This window comes from Elephas maximus, chromosome 7 (assembly GCF_024166365.1).
Source record: "Elephas maximus indicus isolate mEleMax1 chromosome 7, mEleMax1 primary haplotype, whole genome shotgun sequence".
Taxonomy (NCBI): Eukaryota; Metazoa; Chordata; class Mammalia; order Proboscidea; family Elephantidae; genus Elephas; species Elephas maximus.
In genome coordinates, this window is record NC_064825.1 from 55300901 (window position 1) to 55320232 (window position 19332).

General features: G+C 37.4%; 1 protein-coding gene across 1 annotated transcript; it reads left to right on the top strand.

The window, feature by feature from the left end:
• Positions 1 to 16269: 16269 nt before the first annotated feature.
• On the top strand, positions 16270 to 17205 carry LOC126079152 (olfactory receptor 52J3-like). Its single transcript, XM_049890073.1, has one exon. It carries the CDS (start codon positions 16270 to 16272, stop codon positions 17203 to 17205), a length of 936 nt encoding a protein of 311 aa, XP_049746030.1.
• The last annotated feature ends 2127 nt before the right edge of the window (positions 17206 to 19332 follow it).

Sequence of the window (19332 nt, forward strand, 5' to 3'; positions counted from 1 at the left end):
TCATTCGCAAATTTATTTCAATATTCCTGATGTATAAATGTGTCTGTTCTGTGAATTCTCCTTTGAGTCAGTTGTAACATTTGCCTGGTTTCCTCATTAAACCTGAATAAGTAAAATCTTAAATTCATGTTCATCTTATATCTGTGTGATGGCTATGGTTTCATCTTTTTTTGAAAATTATTCTTTAACAGGGTTTACATTCTTCTATGAGAAAGACACAAACCAGCAAAGTGCAGTATAATGAAGTATATCATTAAGTAGAACTCTCAAAGAGACATGGAAGATAGAAAGCTCAGTCACCCTGCATGATGTACTAGGTTATGGTCAAACGATCCAGAAGAAAACATTGAAATAAAGGCATGAGTTAAATGATTCTTAATTTTTGTAACCTTTGTTTGTTTTGTTTTGTTGCTAGTTGTCACATGTGTGTGAGTGACGTTTCCCCATCTCAATTTAAGTTGCTGAGTGTTGAGGCATATGGATCAAAATTATGTGTTAAAGATGGATTTTTAAATGAAGAGGGCCGTTTTAGTCACTTCTGGTCACTATGATACCAACCAAGTTGACAGATCAATGTATATTGTTAATTCTCATATGAACATATACAGTATTCCTTTAAACATGAAGAAAACAATAGGCATATCTTCTCTTCCTAAGGCTGGTAAAGCAAATTGGGTATAAGTGGAAACTGGGAATGTTTTTCATTTACATCAGTCCCCATGCCTAAATCCTAAATCAATAAATTAGCAAGGCTGATTCTCCAACCTTAGTAAACATACTGAAAGATCTATTATAAAGTAGTTCATATACGTTGTGGTTCTTTACCTCTTCATTCTCTCCCTGTTATGCTCTCATTTACTAACTGCGTTTTGACTGTGGTTAAGCATGCCTGTCAACTTTGATTCTGACAGTTTCCCTAAGACCAGATTTCTTATCTGCTGGCTCTTCACACCGTATACAGGGGAGTGATTTCCCTAATCTAAAAAGTCATAGCTTTCTTTAATTTTGAGTATTCTGTCATTATCTCACGCAATGTTGATTGTCTAGAAATCTACCTGTCTGAAAAATGTTGACGCTTCTCAACTTAACTTCCTGGTTAGATTGCTTTATATTTTCAAACTCTTCACATATTTGCATTGCATTTTGGATGCATCCCTTAGTACTGCTCTCTAATTTATTAATTCTGTATTTACTTGTGTCTGGCTTCAAATTTATTTCAACTACTGAGTTTCGTTTCAATTATACTTTTTTATTTTTAATGAAGGATAATCTTGCATTTCAATTTATATTTACCAATTTATGAGAGTCAGATAGTTACCAAGGTGCAGGACACTGGATTTATACTTCAGAGTCAACAAAGATAAGCCAGAGATGATGCCACCCCAACCCCCATTGTTATACACATGGATTGATAATGATATTTTGATTCCAGTCCTTCCACCCTGGTGCCTTTAAGTGGAACAAAGGCCTCTGGGGATTATAACTCAGCAGTCTGTACCCAGAAGTAATAAAATACTCACAGGAGAATTTTTAAATGATAATGGAATCAAGGAGAGTCAGCTGAACTCACATATTGTGTATGAATTAGCCTTTGGGGAGAAAATCCTATGAGGTCTCCCCTGGTCTCTCACCTGCAATTTCTGAACGTTTTGTACCTGACTTTTCTTGAGCACTGGGTTTTTTTCTTGAGCAATTGCCAAAGTTGTTTTTCTAGGTCCTTATGTTTGAACCATTACAACTGGGTTTTCAGATTCTTAAGAAAAAAAAAAAGTTATTATTTAAAAAAATAGGGTAGTATTTATCAAAAGTACTTAAAATGTGTCTGCTTATTAAAATAATTAAATAATACTGACATGTTTAATGCAAAAAGTAAATGTCATCCCTTTTTTTATCCCTATATCCATAAACTCTAAAAACCAAACTTTTTGCCACTGAGTTGATTTTGACTCATAGCGACACTATAGTACAGGCTAGAATTGCCCTACAGGGTTTCCAAGGCTGTAATCTTTAAGGAAGCAGACTACCACTTCTTTCTTCCACAGAGTGGCTGGTGGGTTGGAACTGCAGATCTTTCAGTTAACAGCAGAGTACTTTAATGACTGTGCCACCATGTCTCTTTCCTACATCCATAACCAAACATAATCTCTGTTGTTTAACTGATGATTCTTTTCATAGTGTCCTCTCTCTCTCCTCCTCTCTCTTTCTAGGTCTCTCTGATATGCTGCATACACACACGCACAAGCATATTTTGTTTTGTTTATTTTGATTTTTTGCAGAAATGAAATTATTGCATCTATGGTCCTCTTCAGTTTTTATTCAGTAAGTAAAATGCAAAAAATATGTCACTATGTATGTGTCTACATTATTCCTTTCAATTTTTAGTATATATGCCATAATACAGATGTTATTTTTAAGTCTTGATCTCATACACTGACAAATAAAGAATTTATGCTTCTCATTCACTTATTTATCAGTTCGCCCAGACACCTATCCATTCATTCATCCTTCATATTAAATCCATTAATTTATTAAGACTTACTAATTGAGTACCTATTTCACATCAAATACCAGAGAATATTTTTGCTACTTCCTGATAAATGCAATTTATAACTTGTAAATTGAGTGATGTTAATCTTCTTTTCATGTTCACCATATACTTGTTCGTTGCTATGATGTGAAAACTTTGCTATCTGTATTTCAATTACTAGCAGAATAACCCATGGTAGACAGGTTTCAGCAGAGCTTCCAGACTAAGACAGACTGGGAAAAAAGGCCTGGCAACCTACTTTCAAAAATGAATCAATGAAACCCTATGGATCACAACAAGAATACTATCCAATATAGTGCTGGAAAGTGAGCCCCCTAGATTGGAAGACACTCAAAATTCACAGCAGCCAGAGCAATGGATTTGAGAACACCAGCAATCACGGAGAGGATGCAGGACTGGGAAATGTTTTGTTCTGCTGTACATGGGGTCACCGTGAGTTGGAGCTGACTCAATGGCAGCTAACGATAACAACAACAAAATGATAAATGTTCTTGTGGGTCTCTACTGGCACAGGAATTTTGATGACTCTTTACAGCCTGTCCCATTCCCCTCTTTCCAGTCTTTTACTCTCCTCTTATGTACTCCATTAGATCATCCTTCTCTTGGTATAAACATTTCTTCTACATCAAGATGAATTAGATGTTGAGTCACTCTTTCCCTCAGGCTGCCAGTGCCACAAAAGCACCAATTTCTCAGCTGGGGGTAATTTCTCTCCTCTCCTGTCTGCCCACCTACTTGACTCAAGGAAATGGAGGCTTTGAAATGTGGCTTTGAAATTGCTTTTTTCCTGTCCTTCAACATCATTTACCTGGAAGTGTTTTGGAACCAATCCAGATTCTGCTGGGAAAGGTCTTGAGCACAAGCCAGGTTTTTTAGCCCCGGAGAGCAAATGCCACGGGCAAGGTGTGCAGAAAAGAGGAGCTCTTGTTCCTGATAGTTCTTGACTTTTTAAAATAAAATATCAAAATGGGTATTAATTTTTGAAACTCTCTGGTTGAATTCACAGATCCTATATCCCCTACAGGAAACCCTGGTGGAATAGTGGTTAAGAGCTACAGCTGCTAACCAAAAGGTCAGCAGTTCGAATCTACCAGGCACTCCTTGGAATCTCTATGGGGCAGTTCCACTCTGTCCTATAGGGCTACTATGAGTCAGAATCGACTCGACTGCAAAGGGTTTTTTTATATCGCCTAAATTCTTTTAAAAGTATGATCCTCAGACCAGCAGTTTTGGCATCACCTAGAAACGTGTTAGACATCTAGAATATTAGGCCTATCTAAGATCTATTGAATCAGAATCTGTATTTTTTAATGAGATCCCTGGGTGATTCCTATGCGGGCTAAGGTTTGAGAAATGCTGCCATACTTCAAACCCGTACTTACCCTTACCTGTGGCTGAATCATTAATCAGTCACTCATTTATTTTCCTAGTTAAGATAGGTCTCAGTCGAGTGCTGGGCCAGCTTTACAGGTGGTTGCTCGTCTAAGTCTGCCCTGTCTGATGTCAGGGTGCACGCTGGGCACTCCAGAAGCATCATCAGAGGAGCATTCGTACTATGTGAGCCAGAGCAGCCTCATTGATAATGGATTGAAGTTTCTGCCTTTAGAGTAAAACATTTTTTGGTTACATATTTTATACATCACTTTGGGCATTGGAACCATCCATTCAAAACCTCACTTCTCTAAGAAGAAAAAATAAAGCGCCCATTTCACAGACGGTTGTGCAAATAAGCAAGATAATACATGCTGTACAGCAAGTAAGTGCTCAACAAATTATAATTATCATGAGTTCTGGGTTGAGAGATATGGATTATATGCTCATGTTTACTATTGGTGAAATACGTACTCTTGTATGATTTCCCTTAAATCTCATTAGTAGCTATGATGTTCTTTTACTGAAGACTTTTATTCATTTAATAAATAATTAGTGTCTTCTAGATACCAAAGACTGTGCCACTTCCGGCAATGCAAATTGAAGAAGTGCCTATCTTCAGTGGTCTACAGTGTAGTGGATAGGCCTATAAACAGAAGAGGGTTTTATTTACTAACACTTCTATACCAGAAATTCAAAAAAAACTCAGAGTAATTGAAGAACTACTCTTTATATTGTAGTGTAAAATGTGGCTTTAAATATGTCCCTCCAAGAGGATAGGAAAAACTTGACGATCTTAGAGAGGCCTAGGGCTGTGGTTGGTGCAAGTGATGTGCACTTGACTACTAACCTAAAGGTTGGTGGTTCAGATCCACCTAGCGGTGCTGTGGAAGAAAGGATTGGAGTTCTGCCTCTGTAAAGATTACTGCCAAGAAAGCCCTGGAACAGTTCTATTTTGTAACACATGGGGTCATCATAAGTCAGATAGGCTTCACAGCAAAGTGGGATTGAATTTTGGATAGAGAGGCCTAGCCTATATGGAAGAGGCAGAACTTTCATTGGCTATGTCTGACAGGCAGGAGAACAATGCAGAAACTAGAGATGAATAAAAGAGAAGAGCTCACAAGGAAAAATTCAGGAATGTTTAAGGACAATCTGAGAGTTGGGGTTTAGAAAGTGAGATGTTTCAGAGCACTTGGGGGGATTTGAGGAATTCAGAATGGAGGGTTTCCCTTCTTTTCTTTTAATGTTGCTATGGACTTTGAATAACTTTTAGTAACTTTTGACAGTAGACATTGATTCTTTCATTGTGACTTCACTGTGCCTAGGCCCCAAGGTTTCTGAATTTTCTCAGGTTACAGGAACATTAGGGTGGTGGTGCTGATGATGAAGATTTTTTGGTAAGGATAAGGTGCTTGCTACATTTAATGTAATCTTCTTTACGGTTAGCCACATAGAGGTGCCAATATTAACATTTAAGCCATCTTCATGAAAAAAAATCCATGTATTTCCTAAGCTGCAGTTTATTCATCTTTCAAATGAGGGTGGGTGACATGTTCTATGTTTCTATGAGGTTTCAGTGAACAAACTCGTATTTTACAAAGTTGACAGAGACCTTCAGGGATAAACTGTCTCTTTACCAGGTCTCCTTTCAGCTTTAGAAATGCTAAGCGTGTTCTTTCCTTTTGGTCTTCTGGAGATGACAACTCAGGGGTTTATACCCAGAAGGAATAAAAGGTCCACAGGAAAATCATTAAATGTGATTGGATTCAGAGTGAGCCAACTGAATTCGCACAATTCATATGAATTAGCCATTTGTGGAGAAAGCCCTCTGAGGCCTCTTCTGTTTCAACAGGCTGAATTAATTGCTCTCTCACCTGCAATTTCACAGTACCTTTTTTTTTTTTTTGGATTTCACTCTTCAACAGATGCCAAAGGTTTTCATATCATTGTATTTACGGACCTGCAATTGTACTTTCAGGTTTTGAAAGGACGGTTTATTTGGGGGGATGGTATTTATTTGAAAAATGAATAAAAACTGCTCTTTTAAAATAAATAATACTGACATGCTTAATGTAAAAAATGAATGTGCATTCCTAATTCCTAGAGCCATGACCAAGGAAAATCTCTATTGACCATTTGCAGTGATTCATCACATAGTCAGCTCACTCTCTCTCTGTGTGTGTGTGTGTGTGTGTATGCGTGTACCCCGTTGCCGTCAGGTTGATTCCAATGCATAGTGACCCAGCAGGACAGAGGAGAACTGCCCCATAGAATTTCCAAAGCTATAAATATGTGAATTAAAAACATCAATTCAGGGTAGGAGATCAACACTTAAAAGTAAAGTGTGTGTTACGGAATTCATATAAAATTGAAGATAATAATGTATATGCAAATACAGTGATAATACTCTATATATGATTATATATAAATGATTATGATTCATTGAAAGCAGCACATATAGAATAACTTCATTTCTGCAAAAATGTGCGTGTATACATAGGTATATATATATAGATACATATACATTGTTGTTGTTGTCGTTAGGTGCCCTCGAGTTGGTTCTGACTCATAGCGACCCTGTGCACCACAGAACGAAACACTGCCTGGTCCTGCACCATCCTTACAATCATTGTTACGCTTGAGCCCATTGTTGCAGCCACTGTGTCAATCCACCTCATTGAGGGTCTTGCTCTTTTCTCCTGACTCTGTACTCTGCCAAGCATGATGTCCTTCTCCAGGGACTGATCCCTCCTGACAACATGTTCAAAGTATGTAAGATGCAGTCTCCCCATTCTTGCTTCTAAGGAGCATTCTGGTTGTACTTCTTCTAAGACAGATTTGTTCATTCTTCTGGCAGTCCATGGTATATTCAATGTTCTTCGGCAACACCACAATTCAAAGGCGTCAACTCTTCTTTGGTCTTCCTTATTCATTGTCCAGCTTTCACATGCATATGATGCGATTGAAAATACCATGGCTTGGGTCAGGCGCACCTTGGTCTTCAAGGTGACATCTTTGCTCTTCAACACTTTGAAAAGGTCCTTTGCAGCAGATTTGCCCAGTGCAATGCATCTTTTGATTTCTTGACTGCTGCTTCCATGGCTGTTGATTGTGGATCCAAGTAAAATGAGATCCTTGACAAGTTCAATCTTTTCTCCTTTTATCATGATGTTGCTCATTGGTCCAGTTGTGAGGATTTTTGTTTTCTTTATGTTGAGGTGTAATCCATACTGAAGGCTGTGGTCTTTGATCTTCATTAGTAAGTGCTTCAAGTCCTCTTCACTTTCAACAAGCAAGGTTGTGTCATGTGCAAAACGCAGGTTGTTATGACTCTTCCTCCAATCCTGATGCCCTGTTCTTCTTCATATAGTCCAGCTTCTTGGATTATTTGTTCAGCATACAGACTAAATAGGTATGGTGAAAGAATACAACCCTGATGCACACCTTTCCTGACTTTAAACCAATCAGTATCCCTTTGTTCTGTCCGAACAACTGCCTCTTGATCTATGTAAAGGCTCCTCATGAGCACAATTAAGTGTCCCAGAAGTCCCATTCTTCGCAGTGTTATCCATAGTTTGTTATGATCCACACAGTCAAAAGCCTTTGTATAATCAATAAAACACAGGTAAACACCCTTCTGGTATTCTCTGCTTTCAGCCAAGATCCATCTGACATCAGCAATGATATCCCTGGTTCCACGTCCTCTTCTGGCAGTTCCCTGTCAGTGTATGGCTGCAGCTGTTTTTGAATGATCTTCAGCAGAATTTTGCTTGCGTGTGGTATTAATGATATTGGTCTATAATTTCCACAGTTGGTTGGGTCGCCTTTCTTGGGAATAGGCATAAATATGGATCTCTTCCAGTCAGTTGGCCAGGAAGCTGTCTTCCATATTTCTTGGCATAGACGAGTGAGCACCTCCAGTGCTGCGTCTGTTTGTTGAAACATCTCAATTAATATTCCATCAATTCCTGGAGCCTTGTTTTTTGACAATGCCTTCAGAGCAGCTTGGACTTCTTCCTTCAGTACCATCGATTCCTGATCATATGCCACCTCTTGAAATGGTTGAATATAGATTAATTCTTTTTGGTATAATGACTCTGTGTATTCCTTCCATCTTCTTTTGATGCTTTCTGCATCATTTAATATTTTCCCCATGGAACCCTTCACTATTGCAACTCGAGGCTTGAATTTTTTATTCAGTTCTTTCAGCTTGAGAAACGCCGAGTGTGTTCTTCCATTTTGGTTTTCCATCTCCAGCTCTTTGCACACGTCATTATAATACTTTACTTTGTCTTCTCGAGATGCCCTTTGAAATCTTCTGTTCAGTTATTTTACTTCATCAATTCTTCCTTTTGCTTTAGCTGCTCGACACTCGAGAGCAAGTTTCAGAGTCTCCTCTGACATCCACCTTCGCCCTTTCTGTTTTTCCTGTCTTTTCAGTGACCTCTTGCTTTCTTCATGGAAGATGTCCTTGATGTCATTCCACAACTCGCCTGGTCTTCAGTCACTAGTGTTCAATGTGTCAAATCTATTCTTGAGATTGTCTCTAAATTCAGGTGGGATATACTCAATGTCATATTTTGGCTCTCGTGGACTTTCTCTGATTTTCTTCAGTTTTAGCTTGAACTTGCAAATGAGCAATTGATGGTCTGTTCCACAGTCGGCCCCTGGCCTTGTTCTGACTGATGATATTGAGCTTTACCATCATGTCTTTCCACAGATGTAGTCAATTTGATTTCTGTGTGTTCCATCTGGCAAGATCCATTTGTATAGTCGCCGTTCATTTTGGTGAAAGAAGGTATTTGCAATGAAGAAGTTGTTGGTCTTGCAAAATTCTATCATTCATTCTCCAGCATTGTTTCTATCACCAAGGCCATATTTTCCAACAACTGATCCTTCTTCTTTGTTTCCAACTTTCGCATTCCAATCGCCAGTAATTATCAATGCATCTTGATTGCATGTTTGATCAATTTCAGACTGCAAGAGCTGATAAAAATCTTCTATTTCTTCATCTTTGGCCCTAGTGGTTGGTGTGTAGATTTGAATGATAGTCGTATTAACTGGTCTTCCTTGTAGGCGTATGGATATTATCCTATCTCTGACAGCGTTGTACTTCAGGACAGATCTTGAAACGTTCTTTTTGACGATGAATGCAACACCTTTCCTCTTTGTGTTGTCATTCCCAGAGTAGTAGACTATATGATTGTCCGATTCAAAATGGCCAATACCAGTCCATTTCAGCTCACTAATGCCTAGGGTATCGATGTTCATGTGTTCCATTTCATTTTTGACGATTTACAATTTTCCTAGATTCATACTTCGTACATTCCAGGTTCCAATTATTAATGGATGTTTGCAGCTGTTTCTTTTCTTTTTGAGTCATGCCACATCAGCAAATGAAGGTCCTGAAAGCTTTACTACATCCACATCATTAAGGTCGACTCTACTTTGAGGAGGCAGCTCTTCCCCAGTTATCTTTTGAGTGCCTTCCAACCTGGGGTCTCATCTTCCAGCACTATATCAGACAATGTTCTGCTGCTGTTCATAAGGTTTTCACTGGCTAATGCTTTTCGGAAGTAGACTGCCGGGTCCTTCTTCCTAGTCTGTCTTAGTCTGGAAGCTCAGGTGAAATCTGTCCTCCACGGGTAACCCTGCTCGTATCTGAATACCAGTGGCATAGGTTACAGCATCACAGCAACACACAAGCCCCCACAGTACGAGAAACTGACAGACACATGGGGGTATGTATACCTATACATGTACATATATACACATATACATATATATACTTGCTGATAAATGTAATTTATAATTTCAGAAATAAGTGATGTTAATTCAAGAACATTTCAATTTCTTTTTGAGATTATTCTATGTGTACCCTTTCCCCATTTTTTTTCATTTATTAGTTTGAGGCAATACTTTGCATATTAAAGAAATTAGCCCTTTTCATAATGTGGGCTGCAAATAATTTTTCCTCTTGTGTCATTTCTATTTGTTTTTGCTATTGATGGTGTCACAAGTTGGATTTCCTTTGCATCAAACTTTGAGTTGGAAATTTGTGTGTAGGAAGTTGATTAGAACAGCACTTTCAATTTCAACACTTAGGGGGAAGGAAAGAATTAGAACTAGTGAAAGGAGAAGATAAATTTATTGCATTTGAAACAAACACTGCATTTAGTACAGCAGAGCTCTCTGAAGCTAGGATGATCCTTCAGAATTGTCTGAATCCAAGGATGGCCTGGTCTTTTTATCCACCACTGAGTGCTTACTGGATGTGGCCTGCCCATGGGGGGTGGGGGACGTTACATTAAGTGACTTGGTTCCATTCAGCTGAGGGCAATTCCCAAGAAGGACTCAAAGGATCTGACAGATGCTAAAACTCTCAATAGAAGAATGGGTTCCTCAAGTCTGGCAGAAGAGGGTATTTGGGGATAAAGCACAACATCCACTACAGTTCATCCCTTGCATGCTTACTTCAGTAATAAATACTGAAGACATTTTTCAAGGATTTAGGTGGTGCTTTTTTCATTGGTAAATATGAGAGAATGGTTAGTGAGATGATCTTATAGCTACTTACATTGAAACTGGTCTCAGGGTTGCAATGGTTGTGTTGCTGTTTTTAGGTGCTGTCGAGTCAGTTCTGACTCATAGCAACCCCATGTACAACAGACTGAAACGCCACCCTGTCCTGCGCCATCCTCCAAATCATTGCTGTGCTTAAGCCCATTCTTTCAGCCACTGTGTCAATCCATTTTGTTGAAGGTCTTCCTCTTTTTCCCTGACCATCTACTTTACCAAGCATGATGTCCTTCTTGAGGGACCGATTCCTCCTAATAACCTGTTCAAAGTACTTGAGATGAAGTCTCACCATCCTTGCTTCCAATGGGCATTCTGTCTGTACTTCTTCCAAGACAGATTGTTCTTCTGGCAGTTCAGAAGAATATACTTTCAATATTCTTGGCCAACACCATAATTCAAAGGTGTCAATTCCTCTTCAGACTTTCTTATTCATTGTTCAGCTTTCTCATGCATATGTGGGGATTGAAAATACCATTGCTTGGGTCTTATGCAGCTTAGTCCACAAAGTGACACGTTTGTTTTTTAACACTTCAAAGAGGTAGTTCGCATCCAATTTCCTCAGTGTATTGCACTGTTTGATTTCTTGACTGCTGCTTCCACTGGTTTTGATTGGGGATCCAAGTAAAATGAAATCCTTCACAACTTCAACCTTTTTTCTGAGGATGTTTAGTGGTCCAATTGTGATGACTTTTGTTTTCTTTATGTGAGTTGTAATCTGTACTGAAGGCTGTCGTCTTTGATCTTCATCAGTATGTGCTTTAAGTCTTCTTCACTTTTAGAAAGCAACATTGTGTCATTTACATATCACAGGTTGTTAATGCATCTTTCTCCAATCCTGATTCTGCATTCTTATTTGTGTAGTCAAACATATCAGATTATTTGCTCAGCATACAGATTTAATAAGTATGGTAAAAGGATACAACTATGATGTACACTTTTCCTGACTTTACACCACACAGCATCCCGTCATTATGTTCAAAGGACTACCTCTTTGTCTATGTACAGGTTCCTCATGAGCACAATTGTTCTGAAATTCCCATTCTTTGCAATGTTACCCATAATTTGTTACGATCCACAGAGTCAAATGCCTTTACATAGTCAATAAAACACAGGTAAACATCTTTCTGGTATTCTCTTCTTTTAGGCAAGATCATCTGACATCAGCAGTGATATCCCTTGTTCCACGTCCTCTTCCAAATTCAACTTGAATTCTCGTGGTTTCCTATCCATGTACTGCTGCAACCACTTTTGAATGATCTTCAGCAAAATTTTACTTGTGTTTAATATTAATGATACTGTTTGAGAATTTCCACATTCTGTTGGATCACCTTCCTTTGGAATGGGCATAAATATGAATCTCTTCCAGTCAATTGGTGAGGCAGTTGTCCTCCGAATTTCTGGCGTAGACAAGGGAGCATCTCTGGTGCTGCATTCATTTGTTGAAATATCTCAGTTGGTGTACCATCTATTCCTGAAGTCTTGTTTTTTGGCAATGCCTTCAACAAAGCTTGGACTCCTTCTTTCCATACTATCGATTCTTGATTATGTGCTACCTCCTGTAATGGTTATACACCATCGTATTTTATATTTTTGTCACCCTCAGCTAACACTTATCCTTGATCAATATGAATTTCACAGACTGATTTTTGAATTTGCATATTTGTCACAAAACCTAGGCAAGAGCACCCATCAACAGAGAAAGGGAAAAACGAAATGAGGTACATACATACAATGGAATAGCATGTAGCCATAAAGAAAAGTGAGTTCTCAAATCATCTACAACATGGATGAAAGTGGAAGACATTATAGTGTCACGGGGAAAAGTAGTTAATATGTATCTCTAGGATATTTTAGATTATAAGTAAAATAAAACCTGATTTAACTGATTTGAATATTAAAGGAAATTTTTTCTCAAGTTAAAATAAAGTTATTGATCTGAGTTCTTGTCACCAAGAAGTTGGTCTAATTTTTCATTACCAAAAAAAAAAATTTCTTTCAGTATTTCAGAGCAGACATTTTATGACTCATCTTGATCCCAAGACTGGGTCCTATCGTGATTTCAAGATTTTTCTCAGCAGCTCTCAGAAACAGATCATTCATAATTCCCAACCAGCTGAAAAAGGAATAAGATTTGCCTAATATTTCTCTGCTTATGTCCTGAAGTTAACTGATTGAACTACTCACTTATATGTCCAAAATCTTGAAGAAAATGGCATATACAGAGAGAGATAATTATGAAATTGTGATTTTTTTAGACATTTCATTTAAGATTTGTGTGATACAACTGGAAAGGCAGAAGAGTCAGAAGAAGAATTTAACTTCATGTTTTGTATTTCATGCTTTATGTATTAAGCCTGATGGTGACTTTACTTCAGTGTTGTCTAAGCTGTCTGTTCAACTGTGTAGTAAATAGATGTCATTATTTCACTCAAAATGATTTTATTCCAGGAAAAATCAGAAATATGTATAAATATGACTCAAGCATGAGGATACTAAGTTTAAGATAAATGAAGGTCCAGGTCAAATGTTATAGAATTGGTAATATGAGACATTTTTCAATCTGGTTTTATAGGTCCAAGGTATATGAAGGTGGTGCTGTGCGATGAAGTCTATGATAATAAAAACTAATAAATACTAATTATAGTTGACCACTTAAAATGTGCCAGGTATTATACTAAGTGCTTCATATTTGTTACATAATGGGAGCCTCACAACAACCATATTCTGTTTGTACTATTATTATACCTAATTTCTAGTTGAGAAGATTGAGGCATAGGGATGATTAACAAACCACTTAAGATGACATAGGTATAAATCCAGTATTTGAACTGAGGTCTTTGTAATATAAATCTGTAAAAGAAGGTGAATAGTGAGAAGTAAGAGTGAGTATAGAGTTTCCAATGCCTGGTTAATATGTTTGAACTTTGGTATTTAGAGCACCATTTTACCTAGAAAACAACAACCCATATAATCTGACTGGAAAATTTCACTGAGCAAGGTGAAATTTATCTGTTTTTATATATGCTGTATTTAAATGGGAGCCCTTGTGACCCAGTGGTTAAGTGTTCACCTGCCATTCAAAAGGTTGGCAGTTTGAATCCACCAGCTGCTCCTTGGAAACCCTATGGGACAGCTCTACTCTGTCCTACAGGGTCGCTATGAGTTGGAATCAAATCGACAGCAATGGGTTTGCCTTTTTTTTGGTTTGTATTTAAACAATGATATGTGTGTTTTAGTCTTCACATTTGTACTTTTCTGTATACAAAGTTTTACCCATGTCACTTTTCCTTGGGCTCTGTTTCCCTAAAGTCTAAAGTTTTCTCAGCAGTCTCAGAGGAGTTTATCTCAGGGCTCCATTTAAGGTAAAAAACTAAATTAGGACAATTTTTTCAACTGTTTCTAGACAGCCAGTGCCTTAATATAAAACTAATCTCCTTAGACTGTATTAAAAAAAGGATACAGAGCTGTGTTGCTCGGTATTTTCCTTGTGTCTCCATTCCTTTGGAAGATTGAAGCATGACAGGTGAATTTTCTCTTGATTTAGGCACATATTAAAGTCAAATGAAAGAGAGAGAAGCAGAGGTGGCTGAGAACTGGTGAGCTTGATGTGCATAGTAGTTCAATTTTTTTATCTAACATAAATTTTTAAAAACTTGCATCTGTCAAATGGAGATGAGATATTCTTAAAAACATATGAAAGATCCAAGTTGTTTAAAATACATCTGGAAAATGATTATAAGATTGTTTGGTTGATGAAGCATAATATCTGCTTCTGCTATGTAATATAGGAAATTAAATACCAACGTTAGCAGAGACATAATATTGATAGTACACTTCTACCAGCGACCTCAAAGTTGATATCAGGGTGTCTAAGGCCTTGTTCTTGGTCAACAACCACTGGGCTAGGGACTCTCACCTGGATATAGAAATTATTAAAAAACACAAAGAAGTGAGTCATTATGCTGTACAGGATTGTCTCTCCTCTCTCTGGCCTAATCTGAAACAGAAAATAATATTTATTTTAATTTTTTCACCTTGATATGCTTCCTCTCTAGATGTATTATTATATGTATGGAGCTATATTAAGGATATATACAAAAGTCTATGTTTACTTCATCCTAGTCTTGAACCACTCTGCTTTAAGTTGGTGATCCAGATAATGTCTCTTCATTTCATTGCTTGAGCTTGAGTGCCTGGGTTGCTTCTGTAGCATTTTGGAGACATTGTAAAATTGTCTGTCTCTACTTCCTTCAGACAATTAAAGAGTCAATTATACCTTCAGTTAGTCTGCTATTCCGGACACCTGTGTGCCACTCAAAAATTTCATGCCTAAGTCTAGAACCTCCAGAAACTGTCTATGTTGTCTTCTACCCACATGTCCAGTGACTTAATCAAGAATGAAGACAACTGAGTAAGTTTTTTCTTTGCAATAGAGGTAAAATGAGTATTTGCAGAGAAACTGATATGGAATGAAGAGTGAATGATACATTCAAATAGTATTAGAAACCACTACCACCACGTTGTTGTTAGGTGCTGTTGAGTTGATTCAGACTCATAGCAACTCTGTGTACAAAAGAATGAAATGCTGCTTGGTCCTGCACCATCTTCACAATTGCTATGTGTGAGCCCATTGTTGCCTCCACTGAGTCAATCCATATGGTTGAGCTTCTTCCACTTTTTCACTGACTTTTTACTTTATCAAGCATGATGTCCTTCCCCAAGGACTCATGCTTCTTGATAACATATCCAAAGAATCTGAGATGAAATGTTGGCATCTTCGCTTCTTAAGAGCATCCTGGCTGTACTTCCAAGACAGATATACCATACCACTCTAAAATAAGTGCGAGCAGCACAGTGGTTAAGAGCTTGGCTGCTAACCAAAAGATTGACACTTCGCACCCACCAGCTACTCCTTGGAAACCCTATGGGGCAGTTCTACTCTGTCCTATAGAGTCGCTGAGTCGGAATTGAGTCGCCACTAATGGCTTTGGTTTTTTGGTTTGGAAGGGGGATGGTCATAGGACTATAGATCCACCAATGAAATTGGGTTAGAGGGTTTATTATTATATTTGTTTCTGGCCTCTTTCAAGCATAGAAGTATATGACTCAGGTTGTCTTCTCCTGGGCAGTATCTCAGAGGGCTTGTGCTTTTATTTGTGGCAATCTGTATCTTTGATATTGTTTCTGTCCTTGTGACAATACGTTAGGCTTGGTCTTGGTCTTTCCATATTGTTTCCATGCCAATAAATGAAGAATGAATCACTAGAAAAAAATCTGCAGTTTCTAATTATGGAAGATTCTTATGCATGTTGTTATGTGAATTTACTTTCTTGACTGTGTATCTCCCTTTTTATATTTCTGCCTGTCCCTGTGTTTATATTCTTGACTTTTCATGTGTCCCTTCCAGTCAAGGAATTCACAGAGGGTACAGGACATACAATATTCTTTAAATACAATATTAAAAAGTTAATATCGAGTTCTATTTCTTAGAACCCTACTGTGGGCTTGTCAATCAGTCTTATATGTTTAAAATTATAATTAAATCAATGTAAGAATAGAGCTAATAATGAGTAAGTTCATTGAATTTGGCCTATTCAAATGACTATGGCTCAGGATTAGTACAAGGACTGCATTAGCAAGTTCCTCCATATAGGTAACCTTTTCATTTTCATTCTATATCAAATGTCAATCTCTTATTTAAGCCTTTTGTTTTTTTTTTCCTTCTTTTCCTAAGAGTGGCAATTTCTCCTACTCTACCATTTGGAAGGATGTTTTCTTACAACAGTAGCATTTTCCACCCAACCACATTTTTCCTCATTGGAATCCCAGGCCTGGAAGAGGTCCATGTCTGGATCTCCCTGCCATTTTGCACTGTTTACCTTACGGCTTTGTTGGGCAATGCCACCATTCTCCTGGTGATAAAGACAGAGCAGATGGTCTGGGAGCCCATGTTCTATTTTCTGGCCATTCTTTCAACAATTGATTTAGCACTTTCTACAACCTCTGTGCCCCGCATGCTGGGCATCTTCTGGTTTGATGCTCATGAGATTAACTTTGGAGACTGTGTGGCCCAGATGTTTTTGATCCATGCCTTCACTGGCACGGAAGCTGAGGTCCTGATGGCCATGGCCTTTGACCGTTATGTAGCCATCTGTGCTCCACTCCACTACAGGACCATCTTGACAGTCCGTGTTCTGGTGGGTGTCACTGTATGGATTGTATTTCGTCCAATTTTATTTACACTTCCCATTGTCTATCTCATCTACCGTCTACCCTTTTGTCAGGCTCGTATAATAACCCATTCCTACTGTGAGCACATGGGCATTGCAAAATTGTCTTGTGGAAACATCCAAGTCAACGGTATCTATGGGCTCTTTGTGGTCTCCCTCTTTCTTCTGAACCTAGTCCTTATTGGCATCTCCTACATTTACATTCTCCGTGCCGTCTTCTGCCTCCCATCCCAGGATGCACGGATAAAAGCCCTAAGTACTTGTGGCTCCCATGTTGGGGTCCTCTGTGTTTTCTATATCCCTTCAGTCTTCTCTTTTCTTACTCACCGATTTGGACAAAACATACCGCGCTATGTTCATATTCTTATTGCCAACCTCTATGTGGTTATCCCACCCTCACTTAACCCCATCATTTATGGTGTGAGGACCAAAGAGATAAGAGAGAGAGTGCTCCGTGTCTTTATTACAAAATAAGAAACCCTTACCTCCTTTGTTTCCTGGTCGTTTGGATCCAGCAAGGAAAACATTTTGTTCTTGCCAGAAAAACTGTTTTCTGTGTAAATATTATGCTGCCAAGTTATATACCACGGGCTTTTATTCTGATGTTTATTTATTCTATGATTTGAATAACCTTCATAATATTTCAATTTCTAAGACTAGTTACTATCATGGAAGAGATATATGTGGCCTCTGTTTACATCAATTCCCTAGGAGTAAGAGTGAATAATCCAAGCAATAACCTTTGTTATTATATGTTAACACTTTTTTTCCCAAAATTTTGATCCTATAATTTTCCTCATAAAAGAAAAGTGAGATAAGGAAACATAACAAATACCTTTGTTCTCACAGCACGGAATTCACATCTTTTATTACTATGATATGATAACCCACTGCCGTTGAGTCGATTCCAACTCATAGTGACCCTATAGAACAGAGTAGAACTGCCCCATAGAGTTTCCAAGGAGCGCCTGGCAGATTCGAACTGCTGACCTCTTGGTTAGCACGATATGATAGGAGCCTTAATTACACTTAACTGCTAACTGAAAATTGGTTGTTCAAACCCACCAGTTGCTCTATGGGAGAAGATGAGGCAGTCTGCTTTTGTAAAGATTTACAGCCTTGGGAATGCTCTGGGGCAGCTCTACCCTTTCCTATAGGGTCTCTGTGAGTGGGAGCCAACTGGACAGCAGTGGGTAACAGTAATGGGTGTTACTATAATATCTTTATGTTAAATGCTATTTTTAATCAAACATAGATATTTAAATTGAAATGACCCATGGTTACTACTCTAATCCAGTTTCAGTTCCTTTCCTATCTTCAAAGACAGTGATTATGAACACGTGGTTGTTTTTTATTTCTTAGAGTCTAATTTTATAGTTTTAAATTAATAATCTCGAGGGGGTTGAAGTTTAAAATTTTCGTTTAGGTAAATGGTAGCATACTGTGTATGATTTTACAGACATTTGTTGCACTTACTATTAAAATAAAAAATCTATATTGATATATATGGAATATAGCAATTTCTTTTTAAATGCAGTAAAATCTTCCTCGATTTGCATTTTATTAATTCCTTCTTTTTTTTTTTGTTGTTGTTAGTTTCCTTTGAGTCTATTCTGACTCATGGCAACCCCATGTGTGCAGAGTAAAACTACTCTATAGAGTTTTTAAGGCTGTGACATTTCAGACGCACACCTCAAGTATCCTCTGGGTGGGTTCAAAGCACCAATCTTTCAACTAGCAGTTGACTGCTTAACAGTTTGCATCACCCAGGGACTCCTATTGATGATACTTATGTTATTTCTGTTTTTCTAATTTAGCAATAATGTCTGACATTCTGCAAAATTTTTGGGTGCATATTTGAAAAATGTGTCCAGGTTAAATACTTAGAATTGTTAAGTAGTGGATTACTGATTGATTAGTTTATATTATTGCTTTCTTGTATTGTTTCTTATTTAATGTAATTCTGCCCCACCCATAAATTTTCTGTCTAGTTTCTTAAAAAGCTCTTTGCATGAGTTATTTGAGTATACTTGAAATACCCAAACTTTTTTTTATAAACTGTTTATATTTAATCATTTATTTTCATACGGGAGATTAAATTTTTAAATGAATTAACTGCTGATTATATTATCTATGGTAAAACCTTCTGTCATTTTCAACTTAAGACTTCTGCATAGCTTGATTGTACGCTAACATTTATTTTATTATTAGTGTGTGTGTGTGTTTATTTTTACACTTAACAAACTGGAATTGATTTTGGTGTAAAATGTGAAGTAACAAAATTAAACACTTTTTTGCGTCTGTTTCTATCCTATATTTCTGACATAATAGATGTAATAACTAATCTATTTCTAACTGATTTGTTTTATTCTTTTTTATATATTTAAACTCAATATGTACAAAGGCCTGTTTTTCTTTTATATATTTTGCTTTTCTGTTTATTCTTGCACTAGTACCACAATGTTTTAATAATTACAAATGTGTAATATATTTGATTGTAATTTTAATATAATTACACTGTATGGAATTATACTAAGTAATTTTAAAATATAAAATAAATATCACATATAAATATATGTATAAATACATGTACTTATATAT

Excerpts from the sequence above, each read along its gene's own strand:
- LOC126079152 (XM_049890073.1), top strand. The coding sequence starts at position 16,270 with ATGTTTTCTTACAACAGTAGCATTTTCCACCCAACCACATTTTTCCTC.